This window comes from Equus caballus, chromosome 30, assembly GCF_041296265.1.
Source record: "Equus caballus isolate H_3958 breed thoroughbred chromosome 30, TB-T2T, whole genome shotgun sequence".
NCBI lineage: Eukaryota > Metazoa > Chordata > Mammalia > Perissodactyla > Equidae > Equus > Equus caballus.
Window position 1 is genome coordinate 16,671,180 of NC_091713.1, and position 27,763 is coordinate 16,698,942.

At 37.3% G+C, this 27,763-nt stretch overlaps 1 protein-coding gene and 1 long non-coding RNA gene across 2 annotated transcripts in view; one reads left to right on the forward strand and one right to left on the reverse strand.

Annotated features, from left to right (window-relative positions):
* The window catches only part of DNAH14 (dynein axonemal heavy chain 14), a 417,001-nt gene that overhangs the window by 231,830 nt on the left and 157,408 nt on the right, over positions 1-27,763 (reverse strand). Inside the window, exons 23-28 of the mRNA XM_023632738.2 lie at positions 21,809-21,980; positions 18,321-18,425; positions 18,114-18,232; positions 17,225-17,299; positions 10,779-10,866; positions 7,258-7,511 (exon numbers count right to left, since the gene is read on the reverse strand). Of these exons, the coding sequence (XP_023488506.2) occupies positions 7,258-7,511; positions 10,779-10,866; positions 17,225-17,299; positions 18,114-18,232; positions 18,321-18,425; positions 21,809-21,980 (813 nt within the window). The remainder of the gene's footprint in view (positions 1-7,257; positions 7,512-10,778; positions 10,867-17,224; positions 17,300-18,113; positions 18,233-18,320; positions 18,426-21,808; positions 21,981-27,763) is intronic.
* The window catches only part of LOC111771349 (uncharacterized), a 68,470-nt gene that overhangs the window by 18,012 nt on the left and 22,695 nt on the right, over positions 1-27,763 (forward strand). The window contains exon 2 of the long non-coding RNA XR_002805150.2: positions 13,039-13,130. This is a non-coding gene — a long non-coding RNA (uncharacterized lncRNA). The remainder of the gene's footprint in view (positions 1-13,038; positions 13,131-27,763) is intronic.

Below are 27,763 nucleotides of genomic sequence, written 5' to 3' on the forward strand. Positions count from 1 at the left end.
ATCAGTATTAAAAGGACCTTTTCAGACACCATGTCTTCTCAGAGAAGGGAAACAATAGAAAGAATAAACAAATGGGACTTCATCAGACTAAAGAGCTTCTTCAAGGCAAATAAAAACAGGATTGAAACAAAAAAACAACCCACTAACTGGGAAAAAGTATTTGCAAGTCATATATCTGACAAAGGCTTAATATCCATAATATATAAAGAACTCTCACAAGAAAACAACAAAAAATCAAACAACCCAATCAAAAAATGGGGTGGAGACATCAATAGACATTTCTCCAAAGAAGATATACGGATGGCCAATAGGCACATGAAAAGATGCTCATCATCGCTGATCACCAGGGAAATGCAAATGAAAACTACACTAAGATATCACCTTACACCCATTAGAATGACAAAAATATCTAAATGTAATAGTAACAAATGTTGGAGAGGTTGTGGAGAGAATGGAACCCTCATACACTGCTAGTGGGAATGCAAACTGGTGCAGCCACTATGGAAAACAGTATGGAGATTCCTCAAAAAATTAAAAACAGAACTACCATATGATCCAGCCATTCCACTACTGGGTATCTATCCAAAGAGCTTGAAGTCAGCAATTCCAAAAGTCCTATGCAGCCCAATGTTCATTGCAGCATTATTTACAATAGCCAAGACATGGAAGCAACCTAAGTGCCCATCAACAGATGAATGGATAAAGAAGTTGTCGTATATACATACAATGGAATACTACTCAGCTGCAAAACAGAACAAAATCATTCCATTAGCAACAACATGGATGGACCTTGAGGGAATTATGTTAAGTGAAATAAGCCAGTTAGAGAAAGATAATCTCTGTATGACTCCACTCATATGAGGAATTTGAAAATGTGGACAAAGAGAACAGATTAGTGGCTACCAGGGGAAAGGTGGGGTGGGGGGTGGGCACAAAGGGTGAAATGGTGCACCTACAACACGAATGACAAACATTAATGTACAACTGAAATCACAAAAGATTGTAACTTGTGATTAACTCAATAAAATAAAATAAAATAAAAAAAGAACCAATGAAATGAAGAATACAGTAATGGAAATGAACAATTATACAATTATACTAGAGGGACTCAGTTGCAGAAGAGATGATACAGAAGAACAGATGAGTGAACTGAACAAAAGACTAGAGGAAATCACCCACGCTGAACAGATAAAAGAAAAAAGAATTTAAAAAAATGAGGACAGTCTAAGGGACCTCTGGAACAACATCAAGTGAACTAACATCCATATTAGTAGGTGTCTCAGAGAGAAAAGAGAGTGACAAAGGGGCAGAGAATCTATTTGAAGAAATAATAGCTGAAAACTTTACTAACCTAAGGAAGGAAACACACACCCAGGTATAGGAAACACAGAGAGCACCAAACAAGATGAACCCAACGAGTCCCACACCAAGATACATTATAAATAAAATGTCAAGAATTAAAGAGAGAATCCTAAAAGCTGCAAGAGAAAGGCAACAAGTTACATACAAAAGAAACCCGATAAGACTATAAGGTGACTTCTCAGCATAAACCTTACAGGCTAGAAGGGAGTGGCATGATATAGTTAAAGTGCTGAAAGGAAAAAGTCTACAGCCAAGAATACTCTGCCCAGCAAGGTTATCATTCAGAATGGAAGGAGAGATAAAGAATTTGCTAGACAAGCAAAAACTAAAGGATTTTATCACCCAGAAACCAGTCTTACAAGAAATGCTAAAGGGACTTATTTAAGTGGAAAAGAAAAGACCACAAATAGGAATAAGAAAATTATCCAAAAACCCCCTAAAAACAATAAAATTACTGGTAAAGGCAAATATACAGTAAAAGTAGAAGATCAACCACCTATGAAGGTCAAAAGACAAAAGTACTAAAATTATCTATTTCCATGATGAGAGGCTAATGTATACACACACACACATAACAGGTTAGATATGATACGAAAATCATAAAATGTGGGAGGAGAGTAAAAGAGTAGAGCTTTCAGCAAGAGGTCAAACTTAAGGGACCATAAGCTTAATATAGATTGTTATATGTGTAGGTTATTATATGTGAACCTCATGGTAATCACAAACCGGAAACCTATAATAAATACACAAAAAATTAAGAGGAAGGAACCTAAACATAATACTAAAGAAAGCCATCAAACCACAAGGGAAGACAGCAAGAGAAGAAGAAAGGAACAAAGAAGAAATACTAAAAAAAAAAAAACAGAAAAAAGTAACAAAATGGCAATAAGTACATTCTTATCAATAGCTACTTTAAATGTTGATGCACTAAATGCTCTAATCAAAAGGTATATGGTGGCTGATTGGATAAAAAAACAAGACCCATATATATGCTGCATGCAAGAGACACACTTCAGACCTAAAGACACTCACAAACTGAAAGTGAAGGGATGGAAAAAGATACTCTACACAAATGGCAAAGAAAAGAAAGCTGGGGTAGTGATACATATATCAGACAAAATAGACTTTAAAACAAAAACTAACAAGAGACAAATAAGGGCACTACATAATGATAAGGGAAAAATCCAACAAGAGGATGTAACACTTGTAAATATCTATGCACCCAACATAGGAGCACCTAAATATATAAAGCAACTGTTAACAGACCTAAAGGGAGAAATTCACAGCAACACAATAATAGTAGAGAACCTTAACACCCCACTTATGTCAATGGATAGATCACCCAGACAGAAAGTCAACAAGAAAACAGTGACTTTAAATGAAACACTAGACCAGATGGACTTAACAGATATATATAGAACATTCCATCCAAAAGCAGCAGAATATACATTCCTCTCAAGTGCACATGGAACATTCTCAAAGATAGACCATATGCTGGGAAACAAGGCAAGCTTCAATAAATTTAAGAAGGTTGAAATCATATCAAGCATCTTTTCTGACCGCAGTACTACGAAACTAGAAATCAACTACAAGGATAAAGCTGGGAAAGTCACAAACATGTGGAGACTAAACAACATGCTACTGAACAACTATTTAATCAATGAAAAAATCAAAGGAGAAATAAAAAAATAGAGGCAAACGAAAATGAAGATACAATATACCAACTCTTATAGGATGCAGCAAAAGCACTACTAACAGGGAAATTTATAGTAATACAGGCCTACTTGAAGAAACAAGAAAAATCTCAAATAAACAAGCTTACCCTATACCTAAAAGAAGTAGAAAAAGAAGAACAAACAAAACCCAAAGTCAGTATAGGAAGGAAATAATAAAAATCAGAGCAGCAATAAATGAAATAGAGACTAAAACAACAATAGAAAGGATCAATAAAACTAAGAGCTAGTTCTTTGAGAACATAAACAAAAATTGAGAAACTTTTAGCTAGATTCACTAAGAAAAAAAGAGAGAAGTCTCAAATCAGTAAAATCAGAAATGAAAGAGGAGAAATTAGAATGGACACCACAGAAATACAAAGGATTAAAAGAGAATACTATGAAAAACTGTATGCCAACAAACTGCATAACTTAGAAGTGGATAATTCTTAGAATCATACAACTTCTCAAAAGTGAATCAAGAGGAAATAGAGAATTTGAATAAAATAATCATAAGCAAAGAGATTGAAACAGTAACCAAAAACCTCCCCTAAAAGTCCAGGGCCAGACAACTTCTCTGGTGAATTCTAGCAAACATTCAAAGAAGATTTAATTCCAATCCTTTTCAAACTATTTCAAAAAATCGAAGAGGATGGGACACTTCCCAACTCACTTTACAAGGCCAGGATTACCCTGGTACCAAAACTAGACATGGACAACAACAAAAAAGGAAAATTACATGCCAGTATCACTGAGGAACATAGTTTCAAAAATCCTCAACAAAATATTAGCAAATCAAATACAACAACATCACCATACATCACAATCAAGTGGGTTTTATTCCAGAGATGCATGGATGGTTCAACATCTGCAAATCAATCAATGTGATACATCACGTTAACAAAATGAAGAATGAAAATCACATGATAACTAAATAGATGCAGAGAAAACATCTGATAAGACCCAAATCCATTTATGATAAAAACTCTGAATAAAATGGGTATAGCGGGAAAGTATCTCAACATAATAAAGGCCATATATCACAAACCCACAGCTGACACCATACTCAATGGAGAAAAACTGAAAGCCTTTCCTCTGAGAACAGTAACAAGACAAGGATACCTACTCTCACCACTCTTATTCAACATAGTACTGGAAGTTTTAGCCAGAGCAATTAGACAAGAAAAAGAAATAAAAGGGATGCAAATTGGAAAGGAAGAAGTGAAACTCTATTTGTGGATGTTATGATTCTATATATAAGAATCCTCCAAAAAACTACTAGAAATAATCAACAAATACAGTAAAGTTGCAGTATACAAAATTAACATACAAAAATCAGTTACATTTCTATACACTAATAACGAACTAGCAGAAAGAGAAGTCTAGAATACAATCCCATTTACAATCACAACAAAAAGAATAAAATACCTAAAATAAATTTAACCGAGGAGATGAAAGATCTATACACTGAAAACTATAAGACATTATTGAAAGAAATTGAAGTTATAAAGAAATGGAAAGATATTCCATGCACATGAATTGGAAGAATAAACAGAGTCACAATGTCCATATTACTACCTAAAGCAATCTACACTTTCAGTGCAATCCCAATCAGAATCCCAATGACATTCTTCATGGGACAGAACAAAGAATCCTAACATTTATATGGAACAACAAACGTCCATGAATAGCCAAAACAATCCTGAGAAAAAAGAACAAAGTTGGAGGTATCACATTGCCTGAATTCAAATTATACTACACAGCTGACATAATCAAAACAGCATGGTACTGCCAGAAAAACAGACACACAGATCAATGGAACAGAACTGAAAGCCCAGAAATAAACCCACACATCTATGGACAGCTAATCTTTGACAACAGAGCCAAGAGCATACAATGGAGAAAGGAAAGTCTCTTCAATAAATGGTGTTGGGAAAACTGGACAGCCACATGCAAAAGAACGAAAGTATACCATTGTCTTACACCATACACAAAAATTAACTCAAAATGGATTAAAGGCTTGAAGGTAGACCTGAAATTATAAAACTCTTAGAAGAAAATATAGGCAGTACACTCTTTGATATCAGTCTTAGCAGCATCTTTTGAATACCATCTCTTCTCAGGCAAGGGAAACAAAAGAAAAAATAAACAAATGGGACTACATCAGACTAAAAAGCTTCTGCAAAGCAGAGGAAACCACAAACAAGATGAAAAGACAACCCACCCCTGGGAGAAACTATTTGCAAATCATATATCTGATAAGGGGTTAATTTCCAAAATATATAAAAAACTCATATAATTCAACAAAAAACCAACCTGATCAAAAAGTGGGCACAGGATATGAACAGGCATTTTTCCAGAGAAGACATACAGATTCCCTACAGACACATGAAAAGCTGTTCAACATCACTAATTATTAAGGAAATGCAAATCAAAACTATGGTGAGGAAAGCACCTCACACCCATCAGAGTGGCTATAATTAACAAGACAAGAAACAACAAGTGTTGGAGAGGATGTGGAGAAAAGGAAACTCTCATACACTGCTGGTGGGAGTGCAAACTGGTGCATCCAATATGGAAAACAGTATATTATACCATCTGCCTATTACACTGCTGGGTATTTATCCAAAGAACATGAAAACACGAATGTGTAAAGATACATGCACCCCTATGTTCATCACAGCATTATTCACAATAGCCAAGACCTGGAAGCAACCCAGGTGCCCATCAGGGGATGAATGGATAAAGAAGATGTGGTATGTATACATAATGGAATACTACTCAGCCATAAAAAACTTGAAATCTTGCCATTTGCAACAACATGGATGGACCTCGAGGGTATTACGCTAAGCAAAATAAGTCAGAGGGAGAAAGTCAAATACTGTATGAGCTCAGTCATAAACAGAAGGTAAAAACAAACACCTAGAGAGAGAGATTGGATTGGTGGTTCCCAGAGGGGAAAGGGGGAGGGAAGAGGGTGAAGGGGTGATTAAGCACATGTTTGTGGTGATGGATGGTACTTAGTCTTTGGGTGGTGAAAATGATGTAATCTACACAGAAATCAAAATATAATGATGTACACCCGAAATTTATTTGTTATAAACCAATGTTATCTCAATAAAAAAATTATTTTTGAAGTAAAATACTGTTCTAATTTCCAAGTAGTTAAGAAGGAAAAAAAAAGAATCCTCTCTTTCCTAGTTTACTTGTCTATATATGCTCTTCCACTTTCATTTTCACTTTAAAAAAAAGTTAATAGGAAATAATAATAACATACTAAACTCTTCCCAGGTTCATAAACAGGGCATATTTTTTGGCAGTTAGGAATGTATATACTTATACTTTTGTAGTAAAATGAACATGTGAATATAAGTCAAATATAAAGCATTCGGGTAAAATATACTTGAGTGGTATCAGTGAAATACATCAGCCTCTTTCTGCTCCATTTTCTCTAGCGTTTAAAGGAAAGTGTTGTACCTAAAATAAGGAAATTTATGCTAATGAAGAATTTCTTAAAAATTAACCTTTCTTGAGAACCAAAGACCATAATTATGCAGGCAAGACAGTTGTTTTTCTATGAACAAAGGAAACTTTAGCAAAAACTTAATTCATAAGTTTGAAACTTCACATTTATTAGAGGAATCCTGTTTGATTTCTTCTCACCAATGTCAGGGCTCTATTTTTCTATCGTTTTGTATTTGTATATGAATACTACATATGTATGAATATATACTGATTGACTCTGGGTAGGAGGAAGTTAGTTCTGAATTAGAGAATTGGCTGGAAATGTTCTATGACTGGTTTCCCAGCTTAGTCTGTTCCAGAGCTGACTGCACGCAGCGGGAGGAAGAGGCTTGAGGCAGAGCTTCTCTCACTCTGTCCGCACTGATAACTGCCCTCTGGCTGAATAATGGCAAAAGGCAAGAGGAACTATGAGGAGAGTGGAGTCAGTTCAGAAAGATGAAGCAGAAAGAAGTTAAAATGAAGGGGAAGGACAGTGGAAAAGAGAAACAAGAAAGCACAGGAATATGGTACTTGAATTGGTGTAACTTGCTTGGAATTTCTGTAAATCTCAGAAAATTAAAACTTAGGTTTGACAGAGTTGGAGGTAGAGAATTAATTGACCTAGAGCTAGGTGTGTGATTAGTTGTTTTATGTAGAGTTATCATTTAGATCTACCTACCTTGTCCACTCAAAATCCTCTGCACTAAAGATATTTTTAAGTAGTAAATCTCTCACTCTGTCTCTGCAGTGAGCATAAAGGGTAAGCAAGGCCCCAAGTGCAGCTCTTGTCCGGGAGTTACTAGTATCCAGCACTACCAGCTCTGCGATCTCTTCTAGACGACAGATCAGACCAGCATGGACTTTCTCCAACTCTTTTCTTGAATGAGAACTCATAAAACTTGTGATACAGTCAGTATCAAACATGATCTGGCTCTGAAAAAGCAAGATATAAATATGATAGTTGCAGCATAAATTTTATAATTTAAAACATGCTTTCAGGAAGTATATGTGGTGTCTGAGTGCATTTGTATGTGTGTAAAAGAGCTGACACATTTGTACATATTTTGATCAAATTTTGATGAACGCTGTAGGGGCCTTATTTTTTAATAAATGGAAATATATTTATCACCATATTTATACTTTCTCAATCTGGTATTCTTAATCCATCGTCACTAGGCTAAGAGTAACCTAGGGAACAGTAATAATGGTAGAAAACTCCAAGATGAAATTAGTACTGTTTCCTCAGTTGAACTCAGAAGTACTATATGTAGAATATGTAAAGTCTGTAATCGTAGTTTTCAGAAACTTTCTATAACTTCTGTTATTTGATCCATTTTTTGACTCTCACTCTTCCCATACATACCAGAGCTGTTTTAAGAAGGCTACTGGATTAATGTCAGATTGTCTGGGAACTTAATGGAGGGCGATACGTCAGGAGGCCTGTAATTGGGTGAACTATGATTCCAGTCACTAAGATAGTACCTACTGAAGGAGAAGCATGTTGTAGGTGAAGGGGCATAATGAATTCATTTTGACATATACTGAATTTGAAGTGCCTAAGGAACATGTAAGTAGAGCTGTAAAGAAAGAAATATGAGAGTAAGCAGCAGTGAGGTAATATATTCAGTGGTGAGACTGTTTCCAGAGCAAGATAAGAGGGTACAGGATGGAGAACCTGATGCATCAGTCAGTGTTCTTGGCTGCATCCAACAGAAACTGACCGATTTCCTTAAAGGATGGTGTAGACCTAGATCAGCAGGAGCAAGAGACGGAGACTTGAATGGGCAGGAGCAAGATTCTGGGCCAGGCAGCAGGAAGTATAGTCAAGGTCACACCACAGAAGGGTCCAGTCAAAAGCCACTGTACTGCTGTCCTGGAGACATTTATTCAAGATTCACAGCCTCTGGAGAGAGTATCCATTGGGCTGAGTCCCCTCCTAGGCTGCATCAGTATATGCTGAAGGAGGATTTGGTTCTGATAAGGTAGACTGTGAACCAGACATTTATTTGTTGATTGATTGACTGATTGATGGGAATTCTCAATTACTATAGCTTGGATAAATCCATATTGAAATTCTCTCAGTGGCCAATGCATGTAGACATCTCATCATCGCCACTCCCCCATAGGTGTCCACTCAGAGACAGCTCCTAGCCATGTTACATATGCAGAAGTGCAAGACAAAGGGAAGTTGTAAATTGCGTACATGGGAAATTATCAATAGGTAGGGCAGACATAAAAGTCTGTTCAATGGTTGAAGTTGAAGTATATCATAGTTATTTCTAGAAACAGAATACAGACTGCTTCTTATTGTTAAGCATGTTCAGAAGACCAGGGATCTGGGGAGGATCTCTTTTTTTTTTTTGGTGAGGAAGATTTGCCCTGAGCTAACATCTATGCCAATCTTCCTCTATTTTGTATGTGGGATATCTCCAGAGCATGGCTGACGATTGAAGTAGGTCTGCGCCCAGGATCTGAACCTGCAAACCCTGGGCTGCTGAAGCAGAGCATGCAGAACTTTAACCACTTGGCTTTGGGGCTGGCCCCAGGAAGATCTTTTCTTAATACAGCAGATTTGATTATTTGAATGCCTGGTAAACCACAGAAATGTGCAAAGTGACTCATTATAATTTTGTTGCCTTTGTAAACAACAGCTTAAACAAGTGCTCAGCTTAAGATCTGAGAGTATTTTATCAGTATTCACTCAAGTGGATGACAGAGGGGACCAAGGAGATTTGATAATCATAGTCTGTGTCTACAGTCCCAGGTTATCTTAACAAAGACTTGAAAATTATGGTGGGTCAAGGCAAAGTAAAATGACGTCATGTTATTTTTACATTTAATAGAGAACTATAAGGTCAAGTATGTTTTAAAAATACTTGATAATGGCAACTCATGGTAATATGGCTTCTGCCTTCATCACTCTAGGAAAACTGTTGTCTCCAAGGTTCTCGTTGACCCTCATAACTGACAGACATAATAGAGTTTTCAAACCTCTCTAAAGCTTTTAAAATGATGACCACTCCCTGTTTCTACAGAAAAATCAAACAAATGAATTCCTTCTTTCTTCCTTTAGCTTCCATGACAACTCTCATAATTTTCCTTCTTTCTTCAGTCCTCTTCATGGGTCCCCTTCCTTTGCCTGTTCCCTAAATGTTGATGTTCCCTGAGGTCTTCCCTTGCCCTTCTTCTTTCATTCTACACACTCTACAGGGGAAATCTGACTACTCCCCTGGCTTCATCCACGACTTCTAGTGTTTCAACCATTACTTCACTAGTTCTTCTCAAAAGAACTGTGTATTTTGGGTTTCTTGTTATCACACATACCTAGTTTTTCTTCTCTTTCTCTTTTGAGCCCCAGAAAAGCAGTAATTAGGTTTAACAAACATGAATGTGGTATGCAGAATAATGGCTCCCTGCAAAGATATTCATGTGCTAATCCCCAGAATTTGTGAATATGTTACCTTACATGGCAAAAGGGACTTTGCAGATCTGATTAAATTAAGACCTTGAGATGGAGAGATTATTCTGGATTATCTAAGTGGGCACAATGTAGTCACATGTATCCTTAAAATTTGAGAACTTCTTCTGCCTGTGAGCAGAAGGAGATACGACCACAGAAGAATGGTCAGAGAGATGCAACGTTGCTAGCTTTGAAGATGAAGGAAGGGGCCACCAGCCGAAGCATGCAGGTGGCCTCAGAAGCTGGAAAAGGCAAGGCAACAGGCTCCCCTAGAGCCTCCAGAAGGAAGGCAGCTCTGCTGACATTTGGATTGTAGCCTGTGAGACCTGTTTGCCCTTCTAACCTACGCAACTGTGAGATAATGCATTTGTGTTGTTTTAAGCAAGTAAATTTGTAGTAACTTTTCAATGACAGCAGTGGAAAATGAATATAATGCAATATAGTGATATTCCTAGGAAAATAATTTATTTTCATTCAACATTTTATTATGAAAATTTTTAAAACCATGGGAAAGTTGAAGGAATTATAAAATGAATACCCACCACGTATATTCTGCAATTAACTTTTTGCCTTATTTACTTTCTCACTTATCTATGCATCTATCCATCATATTTTTTGATGCATTTCAAAGTAAGCTACACATATCAGTGCCTTTCATCATGGTTTATTTCAAAATCTTTGTTTTCTTAGCAGTGTAGCCACAAACTAAATACTTGTCTATCAAAGCAGCAGTAACTTACCACAATGAGTACCACTTGTCCTGGATGAGATACCACCCACACGGAAAAAGTTTGGTAGTGCCAGTCTTCAACCCCTTGACTTACAAACCTATAAACAAACAATTTTATTTATATTATTTATGTCTAATCATTGATTGTGGCCATTTAATGATCAAGCATGACAAGATCACAGGGGAATATTCCTTTAGTATCTCCGATTTTTTTGTTTTAATTTAGGTCTATGTATGGGACCAAATAGAGTTAGTAGAACCTTAATTTGTACATAATGCATATTCCTTAAATTCCTCTTTAACATCATCTGCACTTTTCCTATGAGGCCATCGAGTTTCTGAGATGGTAAAACTGTGTTAAACTAGGAGATGACCCATGCAGTATTTGAACACTATTCGAATTTCTAATACTATCAATGACAAAATCAGTATTTAAAATAATTTTTACAAGATTGAGTACTGGGGTGAAACCACCAGATGAATTTTAACACTAAAGTCTTCATTTAGCTTTAAAAATTAATTATAAGGGAGAAAATAGGATTTATGAAAAATATCCAGATATTTTTATTTAAAACCAAAGATAATATGTGACAACAGTATATGTTTTAATATGGTTACGGTGGGTTTTTTCCCTCATACAGAAGTTTTAAGTTTCTGTATAGTCAATTTGATCAATCATTTGCTTTATATTTTATTACTGATATTATGTTTTAGAAATTCTCAGTGCTAAATTTCATTTATTTTCTTCTAACACCTAAATGACTTGTTTTTTACTTATCAATATTAAATTTATTTACATCTTATTTGAATATTTAAAATGAATGCTGATTCTTTTAATTTTTGCTGCAATTGCAGATGGTATCTCTTTTTATTTTCTTATTTATCAAATGATATTATCATTTATCTGAGAAGAAATATGTTTATAGCAACTTTTTATATATTTCAAAGAAGTATCAGTGGGAAACGTATCTTTCATCAGTTAAAATGACCTTTTATTTTATTTAATGCCCTTGTTTTCTTATGGTTTGCTGTTCCATGAAATATCTTTACTACTTTTATTCATAACTTTTGGGTTGCATTGCTATATCTCTCAAGCAGCATATAGTTACTTTTCTGTTTTGATAAAATCTTCTTTTAATTAAGATCTTATTTCTATTTAATACTTATTTTTTCTGTGTTTATATTTATATACATACACACATACACACACGCACACTATATTTTCTTTATTTCCTCCAGAGTTTTGGAAACACTTATTCTGATTTTTCATAGTCTAGCAGGAGAGAGTGTATCAAGATTTCTGACTTAACAATCCTGTCTTCATCTTGAACCATATTCCTTCAAATGATAGAAAATTTACGAAAAATATATATACATATATAAGGAACTGGAAAACAAGAAAGTGTGTTACAGAGCATCAGAAACTTGAAAAATTTCTACCAGATGGAAAGCAAATTTGGATTGAATTATAGAAAGAAGAGTGGAGAAACCAAAGAGCACTACTGCCAACTTTAACAAATGCAGGAGGGAGCCTGGGGAGGAGGGAGCCCAGGTGGGTCTTTAGGATAATTAATTAAGAGAGAGCTTTCTAAATCGGGAGACCAGTGCACCTCTGCCTCTCCCAACACCCCCTGGCCCCATCCTGAGCTGCCGGTAGAATGCAGAGAAGTACTCGGTGGACGTCTCCTAGGGTGAATGTTTGGGGCTGGAGAGAGAAGCAGAGTAGAGCCTGAAATTACTCCACATATCCTAAAACACGACTGAAGAGAAAGGAGGGAGGGACGGAAGGAAGGGAGGGAGGGAGGAAGGGAGTAAAGGAGGGAGGGAGGGAGAGGGGAAGAAAGGAAACAGAGGAAGTTGACCCTGGCATTTTTCCATAAGAAGTGGAATATTTGAAACAGTGCTGGAACTAGAGTATCAGTGAAGTGTCACAGGTGGTTTGGGACCTCCAGGAGAAATGCAGAGGAACCTCTATGCACTACAAGATAAGCTACTTATAGACGAGGTCCTGCACATCCTGTTGTCAGCTGCAATCACTGCAGGCAGGCTGTTGCAGTTAGAAACTAATATTTGCTTATAGGAGAAGAGGACCTTGCCAGCACAAATATGAACAGACAACCAGAATAACTAAATGTTTTAGGAAAACTAATACAATGAAAAAGAGCACAAATGGTTACCAATCGAAAAACTAAAATGGGGAAGCAGTGCTAACAAAAGTAACAAATAGTGACTTCACCAATTCTAAGACATTTTAATTTCTCTTAAACCAGGGTGCATCTTATAATTGATGGTGTCTGACAATCACTCAACCAGATGAGAGTCATGACTTAGGAGTATGAAAATCATCTGTTGACATTTTCTGGTAAGATAATTCTACCAAGGTTCTGTTACATTTGATGAAATAAAAATATCTCCAAAGAGAATAGTGCAAGTATGTACTCAGAAGCCAAGAAAAGGTTTCTAGGTAAAAGAAACTATTTTTGGAAACTAAGTGTGTTATTAAGACAATAACCTCACCATTTTGGCTGAATTGCAGAATGATCATGTGTGAAAATAAAAATAATGATTTTTCCCAAAACCCAGCATAAAGAGGTAAATCTTGCTTTGCTGTGTTCACCAATCTCAAACTATTATATCCTGATCTTTACCCAATCCTAATCAAATTCCCACATTGAAAGACCTGCCTTAAAGCAGACTTCAAAATCTCAGTAAATATTCCAGTTTTATCCTTCCTGCTGCGAGGCACTCTCAGCTGTCCAAGGAGTATTCTCCTTCACTCAGTGAAGTCAGCTCTGTCTCATCAACAGACTGTTTCGGTCATATTTTGGGGAGCTAGCATTCAACAAATTGAATGTGAACTTAGAATTAACTCTATTCTCACCTAAAATAGCATGCAAATATGAGGGTAAAATAAGAATATTTGCCACCCTCAGATGCTTTCTGAAAAAATGACTTGGAGATATATACAGCAAAATGAAAATAAATTTTAAAGTGTGAGACCTGTGAAACAGTAATGAACAAAAACGAAACAAGCCAAAAAATTTATTCAGCCTAGATAATTAGTGACCCATAAATAGAGAACTAACAGCAATTTGAAATAAAATCCTAAAGGATTACAATATGGAGGAGGTGATATAAGAGAATTATGAAGTAACACATGGTCTTTGAGGACAAATTAAAGATATGTATTATAGGCTATGATAAAGTGTATTACCATTTTAAGAGAAAAAAGAAAATGTTTATGATTTTGATACAGCTACACCAAAAGAGAGAAACTCAATCTAACAATAGTAAGTGAAAAAAAATCCCAAACCAAAAGCCCAGTCATTAGAAAATATACAGTACAATGGCAGGCGTGAGTCCAGATGTGATGGGAATCAAAATAAATGTTGAAAGGCAGTATGTACGTCAGCAGGAAACAGCACATTCAAAGGGCTACTTGAAGAGAGTGTAATGAAGGGACTCTGCAGAGATGAGGGCAGGGTTGAGGGACCCAATGGGGATGATGAAGCACCTGGGTCTAGCAGTGGGGCAGCTGTTACCACCTCTAGGCCCGAAGGGGTAAGGGGAGCAATGTTTCTGGAACCTGGTGAGGGCTGGAGCCTTTGGAGAGGGGCCACCTGTCAAAGCTGTGGCTTTAGGTAAAGGAACACAGATTCTGCCAAAACCATAGTGAGGCAGAGAGGGAGCCTCACATCTGCCCTACCTGAATGGAAGCTGGGGGGCAAAGGAAGCCAGGGTATACATCTGTGACCATGAGCACCCCAAGTACACACAACAAGACAGGAAAGGGCAGAGGGCAAACAGACGCACCAGCACTGACGACAAACACTTTGATATTGGCAAAAGTAAAACAAAATAAAAGCAAAAATTAAAATAAACTCCACTTTTATACTTGATTCAAGAAATATTAACATGGCACAGAAATGTTAAAAATACATTGTGATGCAAATGTTTGAGATCATGGAAACAGGTATGACAAGTTATTAATATTAAAATAGCATTTAAGTAAAAAATACTAACTGGTATAAATGCTGATATGTTGATCAAAAGTACACCCTACTAAAAAGGTTTATGTATAACAACATAGCATCAAAATATATGATAGGGGCTGGCCCCGTGGCCGAGTGGTTAAGTTCGCGCGCTCCACTGCAAGCGGCCCAGTGTTTCGTTGGTTCGAATCCTGGGCGCGGACATGGCACTGCTCATCAAACCACGCTGAGGCAGCGTCCCACATGCCACAACTAGAAGGACCCACAACGAAGAATATACAACTATGTACTGGGGGGCTTTGGGGAGAAAAAGGAAAAAATAAAATCTTTAAAAATATATATATATATGATACATGTGGGGCTGGCCCAGTGGCACAGTGGTTAAGTTCGTACACTCTGCTTCAGCACCCCAGGGTTCACAGGTTCAGATCCCAGGCACAGACCTACACACCACTCATCAAGCCATGCTATGGTGGTGTCTCACATATAAAACAGAGGAAGATTGGCACAGATGTTACCTCAAGGACAATCTTCCTCAAGCAAAAAGAGGAAAATTGGCAACAGATGTTAGCTCAGGGCCATCTTCCTCACCAAAAAAAAAAATATATATATATATATATAAAATAAATGTTAGAAATAAAAAAAGAAATTGATAAATCCACAAAAAAGTAGGAAATGTTTAATATAGTTTTCTAGGAAATAATGTAAGTAGACCAAAAACTGAAGACGAAAATCAAGGAAAGTTCAACGTAAGGAAAGTTACAAATGTAATTCATGATGCCCACAAATTAAGGCAAAAGTGTAATTGAGTTTCTTAATAGACTGATTAAAACCATTTGATGTAATTAAACATCCTCTAATTATTAAAAAGTTTGCAAATTAGGACTAGAATATAACTCTTTACTTTGATAAGGGGTATATTCCAGAAACCTAAGCATCATAACAAATGGTGAGACATTAGAAGCTTTCCCAGTGAAATTGGGAACAAAAGAAAGATGCTCACTGTCATCTGTACTGGACAACATGTGTTATGCAGAACAACATGAAAATGACATTTTAAAAAGAATTGTAAAGAAAGAGGCAGGACTATCATCGTTAGCAATGATGAGACTGTCTAACCAGAAACATCCCCGAGCAACAGTTGAAAATGTGCTTGTCTATCCAATACCCAACTGCATTTTTCCAGTGTTTCTTGCCTGGAAATGTAGCTTCCTCACATGTAAGATGACAGCTGGTTCTTTTTACATCACCCCCTGGGTAAGAATTGGGGCAAAGGAAAGCCACTGTGGTTATTTATGTAAGTAAATAATAATCTGCTTTGCTCTAGAAACCTTGTGTTGGCATTCAGGATTATATTTATAAATATCGATATTAAAACTTGAAGACAAACAGCCTATCTATAATCAATAATAATTAGAAATGTAAAAGACTGTTCTAGTCAAATTAGTTTTTGGATTGTTTTGTTTTATAAACCATACTTGTTCTTTTTGTTTTTCTTCTTCTTCTTCTCCCCAAAGCCCCCCCAGTACACAGTTGTATATTCTAGTTGTAGGTCCTTCTGGTTGTGCTATGAGGGATGCCGCCTCAGCATGGCTTGATGAGCGGTGCTGAGTCTGCACCCAGAATCTGAACAGACGAAACCCCAGGCTGCTGAAGCAGAGCGCGCAAACTTAATCACTCAGCCATGGGGCTGGCCCCTGTTTTTTTTTTTGAAAGGTATGCTTTTTTTGTGGTGAGGAAGATTGGCCCTAAGCTAACATCTGTTGCCAGCCTTCCTTTTTTTTTCTCTCCCAAAAGCCCCAGTACATAGTTGTATATGCTAGGTGTAAGTCACTTTAGTTCTTCTATGTGGGATGCTGCCACAGAATGGCCTGATGAGCTGTGCTAGGTCTGCACCCAGGATCCCAACTGACGAACCCTGGGCCACCGAAACGGAGTGTGTGAACTTAACCATTCGATCACAGGGCTGGCCCCCTTAAATTAGTTTTAAAAGTTTACACTCTGATCTTCTTTCTTCACTCTAAACATAATGCAATGATAGATTAAAATATAAAAAGGAGAACATTAAAAAGACTAAACCAAGTAAACGATTCCAGGAAGCAAAAGTGAGACAAAGTGCAGAGTGGTGAAGTGGGCTGCAACTGGAGGTCTACTGAGCACTGGCGTTTTGAAGGCAAGCAGAGATGAGTTCAGATCCTGCCCAGTTTTCAGATACTCAGGAATCTCAAACTACACAAAAACTGCCTGAATGTTATCCATGATTACACTCTCAAACTGACATCTACACTGTATAAATGGTTATTCTCCATTTAATCATGTGCCATCACGTTATATCAAAACCCATTTCATAAAGGACTTTACTCCATCTATTTCTCTAGATACTTTTCACTTAGATTAGTGGATAATCAACCAAGTTTAAATATACATATATAACATAATTTTAGGATTTGAAAATTGTACTTACTTTTTTAGCACATCAAACATGCTTTTCTCTACATTTACCAGCCAGTGTTCTACAGCACTTCTTACACGAATTTTCCTGTAATTTTTTCAAAAATAATATTATGAAGAATTATTTTTATTCATGTTTCATTCCTTTGATAAGCCTGTAGGCTAAGCTTTCTACACTTATAATATTCACGAGCCAAAGGACTATAATTCTATGATATCTTTGGGTTTTCCTAGATCTTAATTTGGAAAACTATGCAGAAAATATATCAACTAGCTTTAGGAAATTCTAACATCAAAACTATGAATTTACAAAATTATTTACAATATCATAAGAGGTTCCAGTAAAATATGAATTTACAAAATAGCTATATTACAAAGCATTTTTGGATTCCTCATTGGATCTTTTATTAAACAGCAAGCCTAGGTCAGGGTCAGGTTAGGGGTTTTGGGGTATGGGAAGGTTTTGGGGTACGGGAAGGCTTAGGGGGCAGCATTTTTTAATCAACTTATATCAGGAACCTCACGCCAAAGGTTAGTGAGCCCTTGCCATGGCTGGCAAATTGGACCAGGGTAATGGAAGGACCTAGCTTATTACAATTGCCTGAGAGCCATTCATGACAAAATGAGAGGTCAGTAGAAGCAGCCGTGGGAGCAGCATCAACAGCCCCAAGCAAATAGCAAATTTCCTTCCTATCTGTGGTCGTATAATAAGACCTTGTGTTGGCATTCAGGATATTATTAACTAAAGATACAGAAAAGTAAAATTCTGCGTAAGTACATTATCATTGAAGAAATAGTTGCTTAGCAAACATCTATGGAATACTAGAAATTTACAAGCGGAGGTTGTAAGTAATGAAGTTTTTTGGAGTCTAAACACTTAGTTTGTAACATATACATCATACTTTGGCAGCACAAGAGCTTCTCCTTCAGCAGATATGAGCATTATCACAGCGGGAGGGCCAATTTCTTGTTTCCATATCAATAATTGTTTTATATTTTCAAAACATTTCATAAGATGAGGCTGTGGACCAGAAACAAATGTCAATAACATTATAAAATTCTCACCTGGTTGGGAAATAATACTGCTGAGCAGAGAATAATGATATTACCTGTACAGACCCAGTATTTCTGCTATTAGCTAGCATATCAAGAAGTTCAGCATTGCTAAGAAAGTAAAATCTTGGAAAAATCATTCTTTTAATTTCAAGGTAGTCCTGTCCAGAACCAAAAGAAATGCAATTCAGAATATATATTTAATCATGATATGAATCACATCCTCATTTGGGCCTACATTTACATACAAAAGCCACAATATTAAGGTTACAGTATACATAGTAGTATCAGTCAAAATAACATTCCATGCTCAATGAAAGCTATATTTAAACTGCTAAAAAATTTTAATAAAGCAAAACTAAAACAAATGAAAACCAAAACAAAAATAAAAACAAACCAACAGATCTCCCCTTACACACACAGGCACACACACAGAGCCACACATACAATTGTATTATTGATCATTAATAAAGCACTGTATTTTGATATTATCAGCATTACTTTCCCATGCTGTCAACTTTCTGCTCTTATTTCCCTATCCTCTTAGAGAATAAGCTGTCATTTCAGCAGTTCACCTCATATTCTACTGTACAGAGAATTCCTGTATTTCCATCCCTCCCCACAACTTAGCTGCATTCACACCAGTCTTAACTCTTTTCCTTCTTTTCAGAGGAAGAGACACCCATTCACTTATGCCAGGCTAAGCTATCCTTGTTTTATTTATTACTCTCCTATATCTTCAAACTCTCCTTTGCAACAGGCTTCTCTCTTAAATTTCTCTCATTAAAAAAATATATAAGAGGGGCCAGCCCCTCGGCTGAGTGGTTAAAAGTTCCATGCGCTCCGCTATGGAGGCCCAGGTTCATGAGTTCGCATTCTGGGCACAAACCTGCTCCACTTGTCAGCCATGCCGTGAAGTCATCCCACATACAAAATAGAGGAAGATTGGCACGGATGTTAGCTCAGGGCTAATCTTTCTCAAGCAGAGAAAAAAAAGAGGATTGGCAGCAGATGTTAGCTCAGGGAAAATCTTCCTCACCACAAAAAAAATGTGTGTGTGTGTGTGTGTGTATATATATATATATATATATGAAATGCTCTCTCTCCTTTTGTTCTCCTCTAGCTACTGTCTACTTGCCCAGCTTCTCTCCACAGTCAAAGTTCTTGAAAAGATAGTCTATAAACTCAAAATCTTTAATTATTCATCTCTCAGTAAATAAATGGCTCTGCTATCCAGCCCCCACTGTTACCAAATTTACTGGAGCTTTTCAGTCTTCTTGTTACATGATATTTCCATAGCATTTGTCTCTGTTGACTCTGTCCCTCATTTTGACTTTTGGGATTTCATTCTGCTGTTTTTCTTCATCCCTCAGCCACTTTTCTTATCATTTGCCTTCAACATCACCCTTTGTCCCCTACACTTTAATGTTGACACCTGTTGAGTTCCATCCTCATCACTCTTTCTACCCATTATGTCCTTCCTGAGCTATTTGATACATATCCACTTGTTCTTTGGCTCAGGTCACTTCCCTCTGCGCTAGATCTATATACCCAATTGCTGATTGAAGATGTTCATTTGATTATCCTGCAAGTATTAGATTTTCAATATGTACAAACTTACATGTTTCCACACAGGCCCCCTCCTCTAGTTCCTATCTCTGTAGTGTGATCATTTTCTACTTTGTTGGTCAAGCCAGAAATCCAGGCACAATCTTGGACCTCTGTCTTTTATCTTCTACTTACCTATCAGAAGCTCCTGGCTCCACCGTCTTTCATCCTTACCATGATCTTACTTTAGTTCCCCCAATATTTGTAGTCTTTCGACTAGTTTCTTTGTATCTATCCTCACTGCCCCCACTCTATATGTACTCTATGCCTCCTTCCAGGGAGATATTTCTAAATTAAATCATTTCACTCTCCTGTTTCCTTCAGTGGCTACTCAATAAAGTCAAAATTCATTGTGATATGCAAGGCCCTTCATCATCTTCCCGTGTCCCTGGAGAATCTCATCTTTAACCACTTTCCCATCTGCAATCAATGTTCCATCTGTACCATCTTGTTTACAACTCCAGAATGTGCCATACTTGCTTGGCTCCATATCTGTACTTTTCCCCCTTGCCTAGGATGCTCTTCCCACACACCCACCTACCCTCTGACTCCTTTACCTGGCTAACTCATACACTTTCAATTATCACTTCGCCCAGACTGGGTTAATTTCTCGTCTTCGATATGGTCATACTATCCAACCTATCATAGCATACATCACATTGTAATATCTCTTTATTCTTTTTGTTTCCTGTAATAGATTTGGGGTTTGGTAATAATAGAGAATATGTCTTTTATCTCTGTAGTCCAAGCATCTGCAGCAGTGCCTGGTATAAAGTAGGTGCTCAATACATGAGTAAATGGAAAATTACTGGTCGGTAATGATGTTTAGTCCAAAGATATGCTAGAAATAATTACAAGGCTTATCTCAGTGAGCTCCCAGTAAACTGGCTATTATTAACCAGATCACTCTGGGTGCAGCCCCTCATGACTTCCCCAGCTCATGGATTTATATAGCAGAGGGTCTTCCTGGGCAGAGAACTTTCTACAGGCTGTAACTGCCATATGTGGGTATTCTGGAGGGGTCATCTCAGTGGTCATCACAACCACTGAGACTTGTGTTCAACAGGGAAAAGAGATGAATGGCTGGAAAAAAAATCATGGCTTATGAAGTGAAGTGAATATGTTCACCATGAATCTCAAATTTTAAAACCCAGTATTAAAAGATGTGTATGTCTAGCTCACAATTTAATGTTCTGACAATGTATAAATATATGGAATCAATAATTTAATTTATAAAATCATCAAAATATTCAATTTCAACTTTTGCAGATTTTATCAACTTAATAGTAGTGCTAATATAAATAACATTCATTAACTACTTTGTGACAGCTCATGTGCTTTAAACACTTTAAATGCATTATTTCCTTTGGCACAAAGCCCCTCAAGGTTGGCACTGTTCCAATTTAAATTTAATTTATTCCCAATTTAAAGATAAAGAAACTTATGCACTTAAAAATTTGGTACCTGGGCGAGCTCGGTGGCGTAGTGGTTAAGTTTGCGTGCTCTGCTTCGGCAGCCCAGGGTTCACAGGTTCGGATCCCAGGTGCAGACCTAGCACTAGTCATTAAGCCACACTGTGGTGGCATCCCACATAAAATAGGGGAAGGTTGGCACAGATGTTAACTTAGCAACAGTCTTCCTCAAGCCAAACAAAGAGGAAGATTGGCAACAGATGTTAGCTCAGGGCCAATCTTCCTCACACACATATGCACACAAATTTGGTACTTTGCCTAAGGTCATTTAGATTGGTACATTTACTTTTTACTTTTTTCTCCTTTTGATAGCATTTTCATTAACCCTATAGATGGTGAGAGTTTGAAATACTGTTGGCAGCTAGAGTAAAGAAGAAAATCGCATTGGAATTAGTGTCTGTAGTGCATTACACAACATTTTGTAGATTAAATGATTCTCCATTTTAGGATTGCTGTAGTTTTACCTCAAGACTTTTCTTTATATAGTCAATATATTTATTGCAATTTTGCAGAATTTCAAGGACTCCTGCAGAGGTGGTTATTCGCAAAACATCCAGTTTGTTTTGTACTTTTAACATTATTTCTTTCCACGTGGAAATCACTTGAGAGAAGAGTTTTGCTTCTTCTGGTAGCTGCCTTTAGAAAGAATGTTAGAGATAATTTTATTTTTTGAAGGTACTGTAATTAAAATTTATAACCTAAATGCATTTGCCACAGAATACTGTTCAATTTAAAAATGTTTTGATATGCTTTTTTTGATGATCATTCATTAGATTTTTCACGAGTGTGTTATGTACAAGTGATGTACGTGGTAGGAAATACTAGGATACATTAGACATACATCCATCATTTAACAACATTATACTTAGTGAGAGGAATAAATAGATGTATACAAGTTTGACATAAAGTGAGTAGAAGTGATTTGTGTCCTAGGAAATGTAATAAAACAAAGGGCTACTGAAATTCTAGAGAGGAAATGGGATCTGGGGAGAGCTTCTTGAAGAAGCTATTTGATCTGCATTTCAAAGGAGGAATAGTGCTTTCACATGAAGAGAATTGCAGAGGGGGCATTCGGCTGAGGAGCAAGGGTATAGAAGTGTGTATAAAAAAAATCCAAGTTCTATTAATAACTATCTAATCTTAAAGGATAAGGAAATGTAAAGTAGGTTCAGCATAGGTATAGAAATTTTCCTTTATAGAATATTATCATCATTTTCTCCCCTTGGAAAAGGGAAGCAAAAAACCCACACATGGCATGATAATCCACTGATATATTAATTTGAGTCTTGTTGCTGCTACTGTTGGAGTTGAATGAGGGAAGGATTTTCAAAAGTTGTATGCTCTAGTTCTTTCACTTTCTCTGCTCACCTACATTTCCCACTCCCATCTCACCCCAGCCTCAACCTGATTCAAGTTCCTCAAGGCTTGGAGGATGAGGTAGAGAAGAAATTAGAGAAAAAGGCTTTTTTAAAAAAAAAACCTCACCTGGTGTTATTTTTTTCTCTTTTACCTCTTAAATGCCCTCTGTCAGAGCAGTTATCCACAGGGTATATCACTGGGGTCTTTAGAGTCCCAGTAGCAGGAGCTTCTACATTGCAGGATTCCCTGGCTCTCTCCAGCTGACCTCTTACAACCATTCTTCACTATTGCTTTAAGTAGTATACTTCTGGGATTCCCTTGTTCTGGCCAGCAAGCATTTTGAGTGGAGATCTTTCAAGATGGAAACTTCTACTGTATCTCCTTGGTCTGAGTCAGGATTCTCAACATGAACACTACTGACATTTTTGGCCAGGTAATTCTTTGCTGGGGGGTGGAGTGCTTTCCTGTGCATTGTAGGATGTTTAATATCCTCTATTCACTAGATGCTAGTAGTATCCCCCAAAGTTGTGACAATCAAAAATGTCTTCAGACATTGCCAAATGTCCCTAGGAGGGCAAAATCACCTCTTGTTGAGAACAAGTGGTCCAAGATAACCATGTATTCTTGCACTTCTTTGCTCTACTATTAAAGGCTGATTCAAAATTCTCCAGAGAAGAGGCAACACATGTCAAGCTTTTCCAAGAGCCCTCCCACCATTATCGCATTCCCCACCTTGGTGAGGAAATTTCTACAGCTTACAAATTTTACCTACAAATTTCTACAGCTTAGCAAAAATCCTATTATGGGAAGAGACTTCAATCTCCCCTTCTGTTAAGCACCCTCCCATTGTCTCTGGGAGTTTCTAATGCAATTCATAGTTAGTTTAGATTAAGGGTAAATGACATAGCATCCTCTATTCTCACAAATTCCCTTTAAAGAATTCTTTCCTTTTGGGGCTGGCCCCATGGCCTAGTAGTTAAGTCCGCATGCTCTGCTGTGGCGGCCCAGGATTTCGCTGGTTCAGATCCTGGGCGTGGACATGGCACCACTCATCAGGCCACATTGAGACAGTGTCCCATGTGCCACAACTAAAATATACAAATATGTACTGGGGGGATTTGGGGAGAAAAAGCAGAAAGAAAAAAAAATAGATTGGCAACAGTTGTTAGCGCAGGTGCCAATTTTAAAAAAAGAAAGAATTCTTTCCTTTAATGAATCTCTCTTCCCTTTCCTCTTTTTCACATTTTCACCCTTGTATTAGGGCCCATTGTCCTTCGTTAGCCACTATATGGAGGCAGGTCCAATAGACACCTATTATTTCTTGTCTTTACAACTATATACAGAAGCCTTCTGTATCCCGTAATTAAAAGCCCCCTTTTCAACTTCATAACAAATCCTGTAAAAGAACACCTGGTGACATTTTGAACCCCCTACCTAGGAGTCTTGCCTCTCCATAAATTAAGAAATATTTAGTAAAAAAGTAGTATTAAAATTTGAATTTAAGGCTATATTTCTTAGGTATGTGCTTTGACCTTTGAGGACTATCAGAATAACCATAGACTAATAGAAGAATCTAAAACATTCACAGGACAAGAAATAGATGTGTATAACAAAAATGGATGTTGTTCCCTACAAAGCAATACTCCTATCTAAACACCTACTCATTCTATTTTGTAAACCTCAAATAACTCGCCTTTGCCCCTAAAATAAAGTTCAAAATATTTAACCTAATATTCAAGGTCTTCTATTGTCTGCGTAATATGCCTAACAATTACACACTCCATGACTTCCTACCTTATTTCAGAATGGCTCCTACACTAGCTTGTGTGATTTACTGTCAGTAGGTTAAATTCTCTTAAATACGTATGTCTCAACTTAAGCACTCTTAAGACCAATCACTTTAAAAAGAGACCAATTAATTTGAATGCTATGAATAGAAAGAAAAGGCAAAAATTTCAGCAATTGTCTAGGACCTCTATTCTTTCACATGATCCAAAGTAAGAAACTATCATTAATGTATGAATGCTATTAAAAACATGTTTATGAGTAACGTCAACTTCATGGCACAGTGAGCTCTTCCCTTAGACTCTCCCCTCTAAGATACGATGAAAAGGACATTCATCAACCAACAGAGGACATTCACACAATACAAAAGGTGTCTGAAGAACCCATGCAGCCATACATCTGAAGATGGAGATGCTGGACTCCCAGAGGAAGTGGAAGGAGGTAAGAGGACCTCCTCTCCTTCTCTAATGGCAGTGACTGAGGGTGCCGGACCATGAGCTACTCTGAGAAAAGAGGGGAAGGGGTGGATCTCTGCAGGAACACCTTCACTCTCCAAGTTCCCTCACAGCCCATGGGAAAGCCCCACACAGAGGTGGCTAAGCTATTGTGGGGGTGTCTTCATCAAGCCAGTACCACAGGAGAGCAGACAGCAAGGGCAGAGTGAGAATGCCCCGGAAATGTGCAGGCAAAAGAAAACACCCCTCCCCCTACCCAGTGCTCCAGCTCAGCCAGTTGACCAGAGCACATGGTGTAGGTTAGAAAAGCAGTAGCTGTGAGCAAGTGAGTAGGAAATCGCAGACAGACCTGTCAGCATAGATTCTAAGGACAGGCACAAATGCCAAAGGTCACGGTGGGCTCAGAAGACACAGCTCTGGACCCCGCCCCCAGTGGTGGCAGGTGGAAGCTGTGACCATACCCTATCACCATGCAAAGACACAAATTCACTCCATCAAATAGTATGAAGAGGTATATTAATACTCCAGACCAGAAGGAAAATGACAAGCACCCAGAAATCAATCCTGAAGGCACTGAAATTTACAATCTAAATGACAGAGAATTCAAAATAGTTGTCATAACAAAACTCAACCAGTTAAGAAAATACAGAAATAGAGTTCAATGAAATCACAAATATAATTAATGAACAGAGGGAATTCTTCACAAAAGAGATTGAAACTATAAAGAAAAACCAATAAGAAATGTTGGAGATGAAAAACACAATGGATGAGATGAAAGATCTGGACTCCCTCAATAACAGAGTTGATATTATGGAGGACAGAATCAGCAGTCTGGAGGGCAGAAATATAGAAATGCTTCAGTTGGAGGAGAGAGAACTAAGACTAAAAAGAAATGAAGAAATTCTCCAAGAAATATCTGAATTAGGAAATACAACATAAGGATGACAGGTATTCCTGAGGGAGAAGAGAAGGAGAATGGAGCAGAAAGCTTGTTCAAAGAAATAATAGCTGAGAACTTCCCAAATCTGGGGAAGGAGCTAGAAATACAAGTAAAAGAAGCCAATAGAACTCCTAATTATATCAATGCAAAAAGATCTTCTCCAATGCATACAGTAATAAAACTGGCAAAAGTCAATGACAAATAAAAAATATTAAGGGCAGCAAGCCAGAAGAAAATAACCTACAAAGGAACTCCTATCAGGCTTTCAGTGGATTTCTCAACAGAAACCTTACAGGCTAGGAGAGAGTGGAATGATATATTCAAAATTCTGAAAGACAAAAACTTCCAGCCAAGAATACTCTATCCAGCAAAAATATCCTTCAGATATGATGGAGAAATAAAAACTTTCCCATATAAACAAGAGCTAAGGGAGTTCATTGTTGCAAGATCCCCCCAACAAGAAATGCTCATGAAGGCCCTCATTCCTGAAAAAAAGAGAAGGAGTTTACAAAGCCTTGAGCAGGGAGATAAACAGGCAGACAAAATCAGAAAATAAAAGCTCTCTATCAGAACAGGTTAGCAAACACTTAATTACAACATTTAAGATACAGGGAAAGAAAATATCAAAAATAAATATAGAAGCCGGCCTGTTGGTGTAGTGGTTAAGTTCACACACTCTGCTTCAGCAGCCAGTTTGGATCCCAGACACAGACCTATGCACCGCTTATCAAGCCCTGCTGTGGCAGGCATCCCATGTATAAAGTAGAGGAAGATGGGCACGGATGTTAGCTCAGGGCCGATCTTTCTCAGCAAAATAGAGGCGGATTGATGGCAAATGTTAGCCCAGGGCTAATCTTCCTCAAAATAAATAAATAAATGCACTTCATTTTAACCACAAACTCACAACACAAGATGGAATAAGTTGTGACAACAATAACTTAGACAGGGAAGAGGAAAGGGAAAGAACTGGCTTAGTCTAGGGAAATAAGAGGCTATCAGAAAATGGAACATCTCATCTATGAGATTTTTATACAAACCTCATGGTAACCACTAAACAAATAACCAGAACAGAGACACAAATGATAAATAAAGAGAAAACCATCATAGAGAACTACCAAACTGAACTGGTAGTCCAAAATATACAGGATGAGAAACAAGGGAAATACAGAACAACCAGAAAATGAATGCTAATATGCCAGCATTAAGCCCTCATGTATCAATAATCACTCTAAATGTAAATAGATTGAATTCTCCAATCAAAAGACTTAGAGTTGTGGGATGGATTAAAAAACGAGACCCAACAATATGCTGCCTCCAGGAAACACATCTCAGCTATAGAGACAAACATAGGCCCAACTTAACAAACAAGAAAAATCTGAAATAAGCAATCTTAAGCTACACCTAACAGAATTCAAAGAAGAAGAACAAAGAAAGCCCTAAGTCAGCTTAAGGAGGGAAATAATAAAAATTAAAGCAGAAATAAATGAAAATGAAACTAGTAAAATAGTATAAAGGATCAATGAAACTAAGAGCTGGTTCTTTGACAGGATAAACAAAATTGACAAACTGTTAGCCAGACTAAGGAAGAAAGAAAGAAGGCTCAAGTAAATAAAAGAGGAAAAATTACAATGGAAACCACAGAAATACAAATAGAATAGTATGAAAAACTATATGCCAACAAATTGGACAATCTAGAAGAAATGGATAAATTCTCAGACTCATACAACATACCAAAACTGAATCAAGCAGAAATAGACAATCTGGGGCTGGCCTGGTGGCGCAGCAGTTGGGTTCATGCATTCCACTTTGGTGACATGGGGTTCCTGCTTCAGATTCTGGGCATGGACCTATGCACTGCTTATCAAGCCATACTGTGGCAG